Here is a 16,815-nt window from a genome sequence, read left to right on the forward strand (position 1 = left end):
TAAATTTTAAACATTTTTTTTACTTTTTAGATACACCTTACTTAGATGTATTTAAAAAGTAAAAAATTTGTGAAAAAATATTTTAAAAAATTAATAAATACATAAAAATATAAAAAATGTACTGAATTCTCGTATTTTTTTAATATTTTGGGTATTTAGTGAATTTTTAAAAGGTTTTCTTCACAATTTTTTTACTTTTTAGATACATCTAAGTTAGGTATGTCTAAAAATTTAAAAAATTACTTAAAATATTAAAAAAAATCAATAAAAATAAAAAAACAAGAAAAATAAGAAAGTAAAATTTTTTGAAAAATGTTTTAGAAAAGTGAAACCAAGCATAGCGACTAGTTTCGTTAACAATTTAGATGAAGGGAATTAATGTCAATAGTGCAAGGGGTTAATTGTTAAAATTAACCGTTTATGAGTAGAATAACATAAGTGTGATAGTGTGAAGGGATAAAATTTTGTAAATTCTTTTTAAAAACATTATATTACATGAGTTTGCTCATTAAAAATCAATTAATATTATGAATTTAATGTTTTAATATATATTTTAAATACATTAATATACTTTTACATATATTTTAAAATTGATAACCAAAATTTAAAGAAGAAATTACCATTCAAGAATAGTTTTTAAAAATTATTACAAAATTACTAAAATTATTATAATTATAATTATTTATATTTATCACTTATTTATAATTATTTTTTGGGTAAATTACAAATACACCTCCTGAGGTTTACTTAAAATACGAATTGTCCCCTATAGTTTGAAAAATTACAAATACTTCCATGTTAGAATTTTTTATTTAACAAAATTAATTGAAAAAGTGAAATTTCTAACTGTTCACCTATACAATAATAAAATTATCTAAATTATTAATTAAAATAAAATTTTAATATTATTAAAAACTGTTAATTAATTTGATAATTTATTAATAAAATGACTTATTTGTTATAAAATTAGAAATCTTAAAAGGCATAATATAGGGCTCGTTTGGTTTGATTTTCTGAAAAAATTTTGGGAAATTTTCTCTACAAATAAGTTTTCAAAAATAATCAAACCAAACAAATTTTCCCAAAAAAATTTCTCAAAACTTGTAAACCAAACAAGTTTTCCAAACAAATCTCTCTCTCACACATATCAAATCAATCACTTTTTCCAAAACTCTATCTCAAAATAATTTTCCAAAACATCTTTTAAAAAAAACTAAACCAAACATGTTTTCGTACTTTTTATCTCTAAAACACATCTCTCAAACACAAACCAAACATACCCATAATTTTTGGAACCATACTTTTGGAATTTACCCTATTTTTTTTTGAACACAACCGTCTGTTATTTGCCCCAAAATCAAACAGTAATTAGCATTTTTCATCTTATGACAAACAAAAAAATGTGATTCATCCACAAAAGGGTAGAAGAGGACAAAAGTGGTAGAAGAGATGTTAAAAAGGCGTTGTCAGAAATTACAAAAGGAGAACCAAACAACTGGCTGTTGTTGCAAATTGCAATGACCTGTAAGGCTGTGACACAGATTTGTCCATGGAAAAGGGCAATGCAAGCAACCACCATTTTTTCTTCAAAAAAAAATAAAAATAAAAAAAAATAAATAAATAAAAAAAAAATGAAAAAAGTACAAGGTAAAGGAAAACAGACCAGTTCACCAGACTCCTCTCTCTCTCTCTCTCTCTCTCTCTCTTCAGTTACAGATTTTCTTCCCTCTGTAAAAGGTTTTACAAGAAACAAGAAAAAAACCAATTCATTTCAACCCCAAAATCCCTTCTTTCTCTCTCCCTCTCTGTCTCATCACTACCTTCCATGACATGGGCTGGGTGGGTTATGATTGAGTGAAGCAGACAAAGCTTCCTAAACATTGTCCCCATCTCTCCTCTTCCTTCTCTCCACAAGGGCACACAACCCACTGGGTGGCCCACTACCAGTCATATCTTTCTTCCCCCCTCCTCTTAAGCTCTTTCATTTTGATGTTTTTTTCTCAAATTTTCCCTGAAAATGTGGGAAAGTGAGACAAAATTAAATTAAATTTTAGAAAGGACAGTGACCCAATTTATTCCTTTTCCTCTTCTTGCCCCAGCCATTTTCTTGCTATTATTTTGGTTGCAACACTCTCAGAAAATGAGGAAGCATGGATGGCAGCTCCCTTACCATCCCCTCCAGGTCTCTCTTTCTCTCTCTCTCTCTCTCTCTCTCTCTCTCTGTATCTATATATTTATATCTTTCTTTGATTTTATTTAAAATTTTCTTCTGGGTATTCATATCTGTATCTGCAGGTGGTAGCTGTTGCTGTGTTTGTGGCATTGGGGTTTGCTTTCTATGTATTCTTTGCTCCTTTTGTTGGGAAAAAGTTGTTCCAGTATATTGCAATCGGCCTCTACACTCCTCTTGTATGCCATTTCACACTTATTTATTTATTTTTGTTTTTTATATGCTTGTTATGTTTGTATAGTGGGAAAAGTGCCGAGATCTGTGTTTTCTCTGCCTGTTGGTTTCTGATTTATGAGTTTGGTTCTAAACCGCTGAGTTTTTCCCCAAATGGGCTCCTTTCCCTTTCTGTTTCTTTCTTTCTTTTTTTCCCTTTTTTTTTAAAATTATTTTTTTTCTTTGGATAAATTCTCTCTAGAGATTCTTTCTATTATATCATAAACCTTCAATTTTTGCTGAATAGGGCAAATGTTTGCTTGTTTTTAGCTTTCTTGTTGCACAACTTAGTAGCCACTAATTTCGCACACCCTATATTTCATTTTGATCTTTCACATTGTTGGGATTGTTTTCACAAAGGTATATATGCTTTGATTCTGGTTGGGGGCCTCCACTGTTGTATACTTCTCTTTGTCACGCATTGCTTCAAGACATTGGAAAGTTTTGCAATCTCCCTGCTCATTTTTAAAAACCACTGAGAGAAAATTTGAATGAGATCTTGGTGGGATAGCTCAATTGAACCCAATGATGGACCAAATATTGTTGTTATTTTCTGAATATTTATCCATACAGAGAATGGACTCTCCTGTTAATAGTTTTTCCTGCTCCTTGTTGTTATGCTTAATAAAAAAAATTAAATAGATCAATTTGAATTGTGTTATGGGTTTGCACAATTTGGTAAACACTAGCTGTTTCTTCACAGTAGCTAAAAGTGTTTCTATTCGGTGAATGTTAGGATGTTTTGTAGAAGAATTTTTTTTCCCCTTCCCCCTTTATCTAACAGCACTAATAACTGTCATTAGCAAGGCCCTATATTATTAAAAAATAATAAATAAATAAAGAAGAAACAAAGAATTGATTGAACTAGGGAGATAATTGCAGTAGGAATTAATTCTTGTCCATCAATTTTGAAGCATTGGCAAGCATAATTGTTTGGACTTAGTAGCAGTATGTTAATGAAACAGTGATCCAACAGAGCAGACTGACATTTGTAGCTTGTGCTTGTACACAACAACTGTAGTTTGTCATTCCCTCATCTCAGCATCCTAAATTGATTGGGAACAAGCAGCACTGCATAATGTCCTTTATTGCAGCTGCATCTGTGCAATGTTCTGTTCGATTTTCTTTCTTAACACGGTGTTGGAATGTATGTTTCTTTTTTCCTGCAATAAGCTATAGCTTAGTCTAGGGATGGCAATTTGAACTCGGCCCGACAGGGACCCAATCTCCCGACCCTGATTTGAGCGGTTTTCCCCGAAAAATATCCCCAACGGGGAGGGGATGGTATTCAAAAATCAATCCCCAATCAGTTTCAAGCCGGGGACGGAGATAAGTGTTCCAGCCTCGTACCCGTCCCTGTCCCCGTTTGTCCCCGAAGTGAAATTACTATTTTACCCCTCTATATATATATGTAAACCCTTCTCTTTGCCTCAGACCACGTCTCTCATCTCTCATCTCTCTCGCCCTCACTCAGATATCTCTCTCATTCTCACTTATCATCATCATCATCTAGAACAGATCTAAACAGATCTGAACAGATTCGCCGATCCTCCACACCACCGCCTCCGCCGCCATGGCTTCCTCTTCGACTCCCCAATGCCGCCACCTCACTCTCACATCCGCTGAAATAGTGGCCGCAACACATTGCCCGTCCTCCGCTGCAGATTTCGACATCACTCATTGCCTTCTCCGTCGCAACACTGCCTCTGTCTGGCCTCCGCTGTAGCTCCGGTGGATGATTTGGATTTCGATTTGACCTAGTAGACAACATACAACTTGAGCTGGCCGGTGCGCCAGTTGATCTGTGAGAATAACTCAGATCTATATATGTGTGATGATGATGATGATGATGATGATGATGATAGATACATATATGTGTGTGTGTAATGAACAATTTCAGATCTTTTTTTATTTTTTTAATTTTAAAGTTGTTGATGATGATGATATATGTGTATGTGTGTAATGAACAATTTCAGATTTTTTTTTTTTTGTAAGTTGATGATTGTTGATGATGAAATATACTGAAAACAACAGATTAAATTTTTTTTTTTTTTGTTTTTTTTTTGTTTGTTTTTGTGTTGAACAAAATTATAAAAAAAAAAAAACAAACAGGTCTGGGATTTTCGAGGGTGGGGGCCGGAGGGGGTGGGTGATGGCGTCCCCGCCGGGGATCGGGGGCGGGGACGGGATTTTTTTGCCTTAGGGGATAGGGGACGGGGAGTGTAATCCCCGGCCCCGCCCTGGCCCGTTGCCATTCCTAGCTTAGTTGAAAGAATCCTGCAACCAGGCGGCGATTCTGAGTAAGAATTGCGATTCCGAGTAAGAATTGCGATTCCGCGTGTCCTAGAAAGAAATGTGTAAGAATCGCGTTTCTGTGGAGAGAAATGCGATTTAGTCCAAGATGGGATTGAAAAAGAGAGGGAGGGAGGGAGGGAGGGAGGGAGAGAGAAAGAAACCTGGTTTCGTCGTCGATCTGTTACATGGATTCGTTGGTTTAGGGCATGGGTTTCTCGGACACGGCTTCGATTTGTTACATTGCCTTCGATCTCCGTTGCATCGCCTTTGATCTGCTCTTGATCTCCTCTTCACTCTCTGTCTTCATCTCTCTCGATCTCCTCTTCTCTCTCAGTCTTCTCTTCTTCTTCATCTTCTTCTCCCCCCCCTCTCTCTCTCTCTCTCTCTCTCTCTCTCTCTCGTTGATTTGTGTCCCCCTCCTGTGTTTAACATATAATAAATAATATAAATTGTTATATAATAATAAATTTAATTAAATCATATATAATAAAAAAATCTAATAAAATCATATATAATAAAAAAAATCTAATAAAATCTATAAAAGAAATCATTCAATTTTTATTTATTCTTATTTTAACATATTTTATTATTCCTTATTTGTTATATTTTTTTTATTTATAATATATATATCAATTAAAAATAAAAAAATAAATTAACAATAGCGCATTATTTAAAAAATATAATAAATAAATAAAATAATTAATGAGTATTAAAATAAAAATATTTATAAAAAAACTTATAATGTGTATTAAAAAAAAAATATATATATATATATATATAATTGCTCCCTGAGGCGCTCGCAACTTAAGAAATTTCTATCGCTCATGCTTCCTCTCTCCTGCTCCCGCTCTCGCTCTTGCTCTCGGCCCCGCTCTCGCTTCGTGCAACTAAGAGCTATAGTTTCCATGACTGGATCATGCAACTAAGAGCTATAGTTCCATGATTGGATCTTGACCATTCATTTTTGGATTGAGGGGAGAAGTGAAGGGAAGAGTGAGTTAGTTGTGAAGGAAAGGAAGGGAACTCTTCCCTCTTGTTTGGTTAGACCCCTTATTTAGGGTTTTTCCCTCTCTTTTTTTTAGATAGAAGAAAGAAAGAAGCCAAAACCCCCTCCTTGTGTTCCTTTTTAGTGAAAAGGACAATCCAAACTTTTTTAATTTGTAAACCGTTGGAGAAGAATCGTCTCTTTCATTAAGAACAAACAGATTTGTTTTTATTTTTTTATGGACAATCTTGTCTTTAGTAACTAATTTTATATTTCAAACTTTAAAATGATATAACTTTTGATCTATATATTAGTTTTTAATAAAATTAGTATTTGTAGAATCTTCTCGTCAAGATTTATCAAATAAGATCTATGTTGGCTATGAAATTCTTTAAAAAAAAAGTAATTTTTTTTTTCTATCAAAACTAATGTCAACAGTAAAAATTTACTCTATTCACAGTACCATTTTTATTTTGGTTTGAGTTTTTTTTGGTGACAATCTATTTATAAATGCTAGCAGAAGTTTACTTTGGCCAAAACTTCCTTGCTTATTAACAATTATAGTGATTATAGTGTTTAGCGATGATGATAGTATTTTAATATTTAAAAATTAAAATTTTATAGTAAAATTTATTGTGAATCAAAGTAAAATTTTAGTGTGAGATAGAGTAAAATTTTACTGTTGATGTTAATTTCAATGGTAATTTTTTAAAAAAGAATTTCATAGCCAACATAGATCTTGTTTGATAGATATTGACGAGAGGATTCTAAAAATACTAATTTTATTAAAAAGTGACATCTAAATTAAAAGTTATATCATTTTAAAGTTTAAAATATTAAATTACTCACTAAGGATATTTTAGTAATAGTGATGTGTGTTGGACTTTTGAAGGAAAATTTTTTGTGCTTGTCCTTAATGCTTGAAATTTTTATTATAAGGGTGCTTTGACCAAATTTTCCTAATATTTAATTAATGACATAAGTATTTAATTATGTATTTTAATATACGGGAAATTACCAAAAAACCCCCAAGGTATGAGCCTTGTAACAAAATAAACTCTGAATTTTTAATTTTGTCAATTTAAACCTTAATCTTTTGATTTTTTTTCAATCTAAATCATTTGTGTATTTATGTTAAGTAAAACTGGCCAAAAAAAAATATTTTAGTCATTATGCTCAATGTGTGTACAAAAAATGTTTAAAATACCTTTTATTTTATTTTATTGAGTTTAATGATTAAAATTTCATTTTTTTCATTAGTATTACCCTTAGTTGTAGGAATCGTGCAACCAGTTGGCGATTCTGAGTAAGAATTGCAATTCCGCGTTTCCTAGAAAGAAACGTGTAAGAATCGCATTTCTGTGGAGAGAGAAACTCAGAAATGCGATTCAGTCCAAGATGGGATCGTAAAGGGGAGAGAGAGAGAGAGAAAGAGAGAGAGCTGGTCTCATCGTCGATCTATCACATGGATTCAGTGGTTTAGGGCATGGGTTTCTCGGACACGGTTTCAATTTGTTACATCGCCTTCGATCTTCATTACATCGCCTTCGATCTGCTCGCGATCTCCTCTTCACTCTGTCTTCATCTCTCTCGAACTCCTCTTTTCTCTCTCTCTCTCTCTCTCTCTTCTCTTCTTCATCATCTCGTCTTCTTCTTCTTCTCTCTCTCTCTCTCTCTCTCTCTCTCTTGTCGATTTGTGTCTCCCTCTCGTTTTTAACATATAATAAATAATATAATTTGTTGTATAATAATAAATCTAATTAAATCATATATAATAAAAAAAAAAATCTAATAAAATCTATAAAATAAATCATCCAATTTTTAATTTTTATTTATTTTAACATATTTTATTATTCTTTATTTGTTATAATTATTTATTTATAATATATATATCAATTAAAAATAAAAAAATAAATTAACAATAACACATTATTTAAAAAATATAATAAATAAATAAAATAATTAATGTTTATTAAAATAAAAATATTTATAAAAAGACTTCTAATGTGTATTAATATATATGTATACATTACCGCTTGCCGAGGCGCTCCCAACCTAAGAAACTTCTATCAGCTCACGCTTCCTCGCTCTCACTCCCGCTCCCACTTCATGCAACTAAGGTTTTACGTAACGGAAATAAGCAAATGGTTTAGACTAAAAACAAATCAAAAGATTAAGGTTTAATTTGATAAACTATAAACTTAGAATTTATTTTGCTACAAGGCTCCAACCCTAGGATTGTTTTTGTAATTATTGTGAGAAACACTTCACTTCCCTTCCGTTTCCTCCCAATTTCGGAGCGGAAGTGAAGTGCTTAAAATGTTTGTACTCTCTCTCATATCATAACACTTCCATGCACTTCCCTTTCCCCCATTAAAACTAATCCAAACATGATTTTAACTAACTTTATCACTTCAAATTCTTCACTCCCCCTCCTAAACCACCAATCCAAACGGAACACAAAAGGACAACATTTATAATTCCAATTGACATATCCCAAAACACTTTTATATATTTTTATACATTTTTTTACATATTTAAATACACCTTTTACACATTTTTCAACACTAACAACAACGCTTATGTGATCAATTAAGTAATGAGTGGACATGCTTAAGTTATGTGATCACCTTCATTATATCGATTGATTACGTGGTTCCATAATTCAGATTGGCCGTCTTTGTGCAAGACCGTAGTTACTACCATGATTCTGTCAAAGTTTAGCCATCTCTTTGGTTCATGTGTCTATAGTGTAATTTTGAACTTCTTGGCATGATAAAGAATCATTATGCACCATGGGTTCCACATATTGCTAATATTACTTTTGGATGAGCAAATTCTGAATACTGGAAACTGTAGAATCTAGATTATAATCGGTTGAGTTTGTTATCATGCTCACTGTTGCATATTAGCTCATCTATCATAATTTGTAAGGTAGCAGATGGTAGAGGTGCATAATCTGTTATTGCTAGTTTCTCTGCTAATTAATAGTTAACATCAATTGTTGAGATATTCTCGAATGCTACTTTAATAAATTTTAGTAAATGGTCACCTACCTATATGCCTATTCAGTACAGTTGCTAACTGCCAATTAGTAAAGGCATCTAGTTTTACTTTTTGTAGGACAATCTTCACTATATTTAAATAGATTAAATTCTGTTGTGTACTAAACAACAACAAGAATATAAAGAAATAAAGGAAAGGAGAGAATTTGTTTGATTACAAAAATCAAACTAGAAATAAATAAATAAATAAAAATAGATTTTATTTTGTTACAAAAACAAAATTAAAATCTGATTTAATAAATAAATAAAACAGAATAATAAATTAAACAACTTACTTGATTAATTTCTTCTAATTAATATCTGATCAAGTCCAGTGTTAGACACTGTGTCTTTAAGACAGATTCGTCCTCTCCACGGTGCTTTCAGAAAATGGACGTCATCTCTCAGGATGAAATGATTTACTACAAACAATAGCAGCACTACAAATTGTTTGCTTTACGAACACACTAAGTGTTTACACTATTTCTTACAAGAAAATAATGCAACAAAAATGAAGAATAAATTTGCAGAGCTCTGAAGGACGAAAATTATATATCTGATAACAAATGAGGGCTTGTGGCTGTTAGTTTTGAATTAAACAGGTGCAGAACCTGTTTGAACAGGTATGATACCTGTTCAGTTTGAATAAACAGATACAAGTCTGTTGGGTTCAAATTTGAACAGATAAAAACGGTAAGGGCTCTGTTTGGGTGTACAGGAATAACCGGACCTGTTTATTTCCGGAATTAATTTGAATTATGGATTTTATTTTTCAAAAAATAAAATTTAATTCAAATGTTTTTGACCCAAAAAGATTAGTATTGGGCCGAACAAGCCCAACCCAACCACATACCACGCACCCGCGCCCAAGCCCAGCCCGCCTGACCGGACGGCGGCGCGCGTGGTGATTTTTGGGTCTAATGGGTCTAGCCCATTTTGCCCATAATCTCCCTCTCTAAAACATTTGGGTACCCCTTGGGACACACCCCAAGTTCCAATCCCATGCCTTATAAACCTATTTAAAACTTCCCATCAAATCAATGTGGGACAAGTCTTATTCAATACCTTTAAGGATTTTTCACCAAAACTCCATTTCTATGGAGCACACTTTGGCTTCAATTTCCCATTCACTCGGTAATGGTTTTGAGCAACCAAATATACCACATGAATCACAACGTGGCATAGAACGCGTTACCACTTTGACCCGCGATAATCGATGCTCGGGGCCCACCTAAAAAATAGACCAAACTTAAGAAAAAATTCTGGTTTTACCCAGAATTTTATAACCATTTCCAACACTTTTTTTGCAACTTAAGTTTCTCTGGCTTAAAGTAATTGAACACCAAATCTCGTCTGAATTCTCTGAATTTGTAATTTGAATACATCCTTTTGTCTTTTTGAAATTTCAATATCTTTTCTTTGCAGATTATATGTGTGTTCAGCCTATATATTTGGTGTGCAGCAGCTGATCCTGCTGATCCAGGAGTCTTCAAGTCGAAAAAGTATCTTAAGATTCCTGACAGCAAAAAGCATGCTCGGCTCGAGGAATCTAAACTAGGTGGGGAATCAACTTCATCGATACAGGATGCAACTGCTACAACAATTGGAGGGAAATCTTTGGATAAAAACACAAAGGATATGGATACAACAGCAGAAGATTATACTAATGAAATTGAGACTAAAAATGCATCATCACAATATCCATCTGGTTTTATGGCTCTGTTCGCTTTTCTTCCTTGTGCTTTTATGTGCAACTGCTCAAGCCCACATGAAGAATCTTCTGAGCAACAACTGAGTGAAGATGGCATGTTCTACTGCAGTTTGTGTGAAGTAGAGGTGCGTAGATCCATCTGCATGATGTTTAGATGGCTTCAAATTGTTGTGTGTGAATGCTTTATTTGTTGTGTCATGAGGAGAGCTCTTGCCTAATAGTCCTTGTAATCATTGTCATTTCAATACCGTGGCATTCACTAGCTAAATGTGCCACTCCATGGGTTCCACTACTGAAGTTCCTTCCAAACTGTAGCCTGGTTGTGCAGGACCAATCAATCCTGCTTTACATGTCCTCATGGCACACTGTTCTGTTGCAGGTTTTCAAGTACAGCAAGCATTGTAGAGTTTGTGATAAATGCGTAGACCGATTTGATCATCACTGCAGGGTATTTCTGTGCCTTTGGTTTGGTTGAATTTTTCTTTCTTTCTTTCTTTCTTCTTCTTTTTTATTTTATTTCATTTTATATAATCAAAAATCTTATGCATTTTTCTTTTCTGGTTTTCTAGTGGCTCAACAATTGTATAGGCAGAAGGAACTACCGGCAATTTTTTACTCTCATGGTTTCTGCCCTTGTCTTGGTAAGCATGGGTCTCCATCCCTTAGCTTGGAAACCACATAGTGCACCAACATCCTTCTATATATCTTTCCCATGGTGTCCAGCTTGTCCAACTTCTTTAATCCAAAAAAGCTCGACTCTCTAAGTCTCTGTGCAAATCTTTCCAAATTTCCGATCTTTATCTAGAATTCTGAATACTTTGCGGACTTTTTAGTCTGTCTATCTGTGAATGAGCTTCTGTGACCTGTGAAATTACATGTTAATACTGTTAATAGGTTCAAACTTATGTTTTGGTAATCTCCTATGACAGTCTGTTCATTTTCCCAAGCCACCATGCTTTCCTAGTATTCTTATTGTTATTATGCTACTTAAAGAAAGATAGTCCCTCCTCCTGCTCGATCTTGTCACCTCCATTCTCTATGTTTCTTTTCATGGTGGGCTCATGATTAGTTCCCAAACTCTTCATCTATCCTTTTGTGTAAATGTCTCACGTCCTGAATTTGCTATCGACTATTGGCTTTTCCAAAACCTGGAGATCCCCTCGGAGTAAGCATTTTATTTTCAAGTCATTTTTCATTTTAATTGATTATTGACAGGTATATACATGGTTTGTGCACCTTGGACTTGAGATTGCAGCTTATACTTCAATGGTCAACTGGAATCATTGTACTAATCTGCTGTTTTCTTGAGCGGAAGAGTTTCTCTGTGGATGTCACTACCAAGTTGGGAAGCAGTTTCACTGTGGTACCCTTTGTTATTGTGGTGGTGGGTATTTCGTTCTTTTTCTTGGCTTCTCTATTGAGATGTTATTCATTTGTTTAATTTAACTTGATGGGTGTGCATATGCTAGTCAACCTTATATATTTGGCAAACGAACATTTTCCGACTTCCTTTAGCAAAATGAAAACTGAGCAATGTCTTACTTAATCTTATCCAGCACTCCTATTTGGGAGTAACAAAGTGTAACTTTATGTTGTGACAGGTTGTGTGCACCATTTTGGCTATGATTGCCACTCTGCCACTCACTCAGCTTTTCTTCTTTCACATTCTTCTCATAAAGAAGGTTGGTAACCTAGAAATCATCTTGTTCATATAATTTTGTGGATTATGTTTTAGTTACATTACAGTGCTCCTATTTTCTTTACCCTTTTTTTATAAGATCCAGGAGATCTATATTCTTTTTTCCTGACATACAGTTGATGTAAATCAACTCCTAAATTAACCAAAAAAAAAAAAAAGAGGGACAAATTTCACTTTACCTCCTTGTAGTTTGGTTCATGTGCGGATAACCTTCTAATCATTTAAAAATGACCACATAACCCCCTGATGAATTGTGGACCCAAGTGTACAGTCAGTTTTTCCATCCAAATTAACGGCATGTGAGGGACACGTGCCTATGTGGAGAGTATACGAATTTTAAAGAAATACGTATTATACATCTTCAAATTTACAAAAGAGTGCTATTCTTTTTTGTATTTTTTTCACCTTCTTCCTCCCTCTTCTCTCTCCCGCCACCCCTACCCCTTCCGTTTCCCAACCCTTCCCCACCACCATTTTTGCTACATTCAACCCACAGAGCTGCACCAATTTGATGCTGAATCAGTTTATGAGAGAGCCCAAGTTGTTGCTCACTGCGTTGATCCCAAAAACAAAATCCCAGAGGCCATAAACGTGTTGTCCAGTCGATTGCATCTCGTAAGGAGTATACATGCTCCTTGGTTTATCAATTTGCTGAGAGTATTTTGTTTCTGTCCCATCCAAATTAAGACAACCTGCATATGAATTAGATAACTTTGCTTCTTTGGAATCTATTTTTCCACTCCAAATTAAAACACTCACAACACAACATTCCTCTAAAAATTGGATTTTGATTTGGATTTAAAATTTGGGTGGCAAAGGTACGTTGATGGAAGTAGTTGTGTAATGGAAGAAGTTGATGGAAGAAGTTGTGTAATGGAGGTTGGTAAGTGGGGCTGACCATATGAGATGGGGGTGGCTAAGTGGAACTGAGCTAGTGGAGGGAGAGGGGGTTGCTGCCTTCAAACTAGGCAATGAATCAGATTGTTTTTCATTTTACTAATTTAAGTAGATGGTAGGCATCAATGGAGGTTTCTTCATTTCACTAATTTACGAAAATGGTGGGCCTTCAATGGAGTGTTTTAACCCTGTCATCAATGGATGGCTTTAACCAAATCAAATTCTTTACACATATATCAACTCCCGAGTGCTGTTACATATATTACAAATGATATATATATATATATATAGAGAGAGAGAGAGAGAGAAGGGTTTAGAAGAAGGAGATAAGGGTATTTTGGTAAATTAGCAACTTTTGTTAATGGAAGTTGGCTTGCACTTTGGTTCACAAATCATAAGGGGTTATGTAGTTATTTTCAAATGATAAGGGGCGATCTGTACATGAGCCAAACCTAAGAAGCACGGACACTTCTAGGAAGGTTACGTATCCGTGTCGGACACCGACACTCTTTGGACACTCTCAGGACACCTGTCCGACACTCTTCAAAACGTGTCCTATTGTTTAAAGACTTGGACACTCTTTGGACACTTGAAGGACACACGTGTCAATCGTTTAAACACACGTGTCTAACGATTAGACATACGTAAAACTAATTATAAGTTTGAACAAAATAACTTAAGATATAATAATAAAATAAAAGCCATATAAATTTATAAGAATTAGTGTCATATTGCATTTTTTATTATCTTTGAATGATATATTCATATATATATAACATATAATAAATATATAAAATTTTGTATTTCATGCGTGTCCTCCTCGTGTCGTGTCCTGCATTTTTTGAAAATTAACGTGTCGGCGTGTCCGTGTCGTACTCGTGTCGTGTCACGTGTCCGTGTCCATGCTTCTTAGAGCCAAACCAAAGGGGGTAAAGTGAAATTTGCCCAAAACATAAAACATAAAAATAAATAAATAAAGAATATATTAATTAGCTAATTCCTTGAATGCTTGTGTTTCAGGGTATTAATTAGCTAATTCCTTGAATGCTTGTGTTTCAGGGTATCAGCACATATGATTATATCGTAGCCTTGAGAGAGCAAGAGCAACAAGGGGTTGGAGGTCAGCAAAGTCCTCAGTTGTCACCTGCCAGCTCTCTCACTGGGTTAAGCAGTGCAAGTTCCTTCAATACTTTCCACCGAGGTGCTGGCTCGTGGTGTACACCTCCACGCATGTTTCTTGAAGATCAGGTATGATTGACCAATATGTTCTTATGCTAGATCAGATATTGATACATATCAGATATCACACATGTATTGCTTTCCCAAAACTTATGGTTCATAGGTTAAAGAATCTTTAACCAGTTGGTGAGATTGTTCCTAGAGTACTCTTTTTCTGCATTGATTATTTCCATCATGAAAATTGATTGTTTGAGTTTGTTATGGTCGTTTAAACAAGGTTAATTCTTTCCTGGTAGGACTGATCTAACTGTTGTCTACAATTTTACGTCTATGGTTGTGTTTGGAACATGTACTAATTGGATGAATTAATTGAGATATTATATTGGTTTTGTATATGGAAGTTTCTTATGCCAATTGCTCAATCTAAATGGCAATATAACATCTACTCTCCATCAAAATGAAAGATGATTTTAGTTAATGGGGCCCCTTATTGCCAGGGTTAAAATGGCTGCTGCCAGAGCATCTTGAAATTAGAAAGGTCATAGTTTGGTTTGGCAGCGGCCACTTTGTACCTGGGAATAGCAAATGAGTTCATTTCAAAAGCCTTTTGCCAACTTCACAGAAACTCCTGTTATTTTACTGAGCAAGCAAAAGAGATGAGCAAAGACATCTCACTTTGGTGAAATGACATTTAATTGTGTGGCACTTTTGGTTGGTACAGACTCAAATGCCTTTGAATCTATAGTCAACCTTTCAAGAAACATGAGAATGCCTTCGAATTTATAATCGACTTTTCAAGAGACATGAGACCTACCTACAGCTCTTGATTTTGGTTTTGATGTTGCCTGCAATCTCTGGTTTTGTTTCAGTTTGACGTGGTTCCACCAGACACTGGATCTGTGAGTTCATTAGGTAAAAAGATGGTCAGTGATGAGACAATCAAGAAAAAGAATACTGCAGCTGTGAAGATCAGTCCGTGGACACTAGCACGCCTAAATGCAGAAGAGGTTTCAAAAGTTGCCGCGGAGGCAAGAAAAAGATCGAAAATACTTCAGCCTGTTGTGAGACGGGAACCTCCTTTTGGCCTAGAAACAGATAGCAGCTTTGGCAGCAGTGGTCGCCGATTGGCCCCAAAACCCGACAACAACAATAGTCGAAGGCGAGCTAGTAAGCGAGTTCGCCTCCCAGCAGAATTAATACCCCTTCAAACCCTTTCAAATGTTTCAGCTAAAGCTGCTGAAAGCAATGTGAATGATCTCATCACTGAGACATCAACCAGTTTGGCCCCTCTACAGCTTGAGGCCCGGAGTGCTTTCCGAACTAGTCGAGCTATGTCAAGCACAACTGGCATTGTTGCTTCATCTCCAGAGAGCAGTTTGGACTCCCCTGATCTCCACCCATTCGGGGTCTCCTCATCAGGCACTAAAGAGGTACAGAGGCTCACAGGCCTATCTGTTGCTGGTGTTGTGACTCAGAAAGAAACACCTCTGTCAAGATCAACAAGTGATGGGTATGAAGCATCTGGTGGGGAAGATAGTGACAGAGTTCCTTCAAGGATTGTGCAGAGGTCGACAAACTGGAGTAATCTCTTCAGCTCTGACCGGGATGAGAGGTTGGTTAGATTGAAGGCATCAACTCCCTCCTCTAGCCAGGCTAACAATAGAAATCTTTGAACAATAGAAGTTTTTATCGAATTGGGTTGCTTTGATTTGATTCTCTATCAGGCGGGAGACAATTAAGATTTTTTCATTTGTTGGAGAAAGATTGTTCTTGTTCAAGCGCTACAGACCTGATTACATTGGCAATTAGGTTTGAGATCTTGTTGGAAACAAAGGTTGTTCGGAGAAGGCAGGAAAGTTTTAGTGGAAGGTAATGTAATTTTGTTTTGATTGCAGCCTCTGTTCTTCATTTGCTGCCCCAGATAAGGACGTCAGATTAAATCTGTTTTCTGTACAGAAAAGCTCAATTTCTCCTCTGTTTAGGTTTTTTAGTTGAAGTATTATCTTTTCAGCAGAAAACCCATAAGACTAGTCTTTTGTAATCTTTCTCTTCATGATCTATGCCTCTGACATTGTTCTGTTCTGCTAAGTGTAATTTTGTATTGAAATGTTTATTCTGTGTTTTTTCTTTTCCTTCATTTTCATGTTTTGATTTTTGGCTTAGGAAAGTGACCTTAGAGCTTCTTCATGGTCATCTCTGTAGGCTTCTATCTATTGCTTAAAAAATAGCAGGAAACTAGTATTTTTCCTCTCCAATGGTGGAACTAGGGTTCTTGCTGTTCACATAATGCACAGCAGGCTGTCTGCGGGCTTAGTTGGGTCCATCTTGGGTTTAGCTTAATGATTTCAACGGTTTATTTTTTAGGATTTGTCAAAGCGATCATTTATATATAAAATCAAGTTCATCGGATATTAATAATATTATCCGGTTACATTTGTGTTTAATCATGCAATTATATTTGTGTTTTAAAAAATGAACAGTCAATTTCTAGGATCTTCCTTGTAATCTCTCTCTCTCTCGTATCTATATACATACTGGTCGGTGTATACCCACTTGATGAGT

General features: G+C 35.0%; 1 protein-coding gene across 2 annotated transcripts; it reads left to right on the forward strand.

The window, feature by feature from the left end:
- Positions 1 to 1,578: 1,578 nt before the first annotated feature.
- Positions 1,579 to 16,390, forward strand: LOC114259412 (DHHC-type zinc finger family protein). 2 transcript variants are annotated; one of them, XM_028199434.2, is made up of 9 exons: positions 1,579 to 2,182; positions 2,296 to 2,409; positions 10,193 to 10,603; positions 10,858 to 10,926; positions 11,048 to 11,119; positions 11,734 to 11,862; positions 12,080 to 12,160; positions 14,134 to 14,322; positions 15,123 to 16,390. In XM_028199434.2, exons 1-9 carry the CDS (start codon positions 2,141 to 2,143, stop codon positions 15,924 to 15,926), a joined length of 1,911 nt encoding a protein of 636 aa, XP_028055235.2. In that variant the 5' UTR covers positions 1,579 to 2,140; the 3' UTR covers positions 15,927 to 16,390. The 2 variants fall into 2 exon arrangements, with proteins under 2 accessions (XP_028055235.2, XP_028055236.2); XM_028199435.2 differs by having other exon boundaries at positions 1,629 to 2,182; positions 10,230 to 10,603.
- Positions 16,391 to 16,815: the final 425 nt, after the last annotated feature.

The sequence above is a fragment of the Camellia sinensis genome, chromosome 11 (genome assembly GCF_055761805.1).
Source record: "Camellia sinensis isolate YWXY chromosome 11, ASM5576180v1, whole genome shotgun sequence".
NCBI classification, from domain to species: Eukaryota; Viridiplantae; Streptophyta; class Magnoliopsida; order Ericales; family Theaceae; genus Camellia; species Camellia sinensis.

What these genes read in the sequence shown, in the direction of transcription:
- LOC114259412 (XM_028199434.2), top strand. Translation starts at nt 2,141, where the DNA reads ATGAGGAAGCATGGATGGCAGCTCCCTTACCATCCCCTCCAG. An exon ending in TCGGCCTCTACACTCCTCTT is followed by an intron (nt 2,410 to 10,192) that starts GTATGCCATTTC and finishes TTTTCTTTGCAG; the next exon opens with ATTATATGTGTGTTCAGCCT. An exon ending in ACATTCTTCTCATAAAGAAG is followed by an intron (nt 12,161 to 14,133) that starts GTTGGTAACCTA and finishes CTTGTGTTTCAG; the next exon opens with GGTATCAGCACATATGATTA.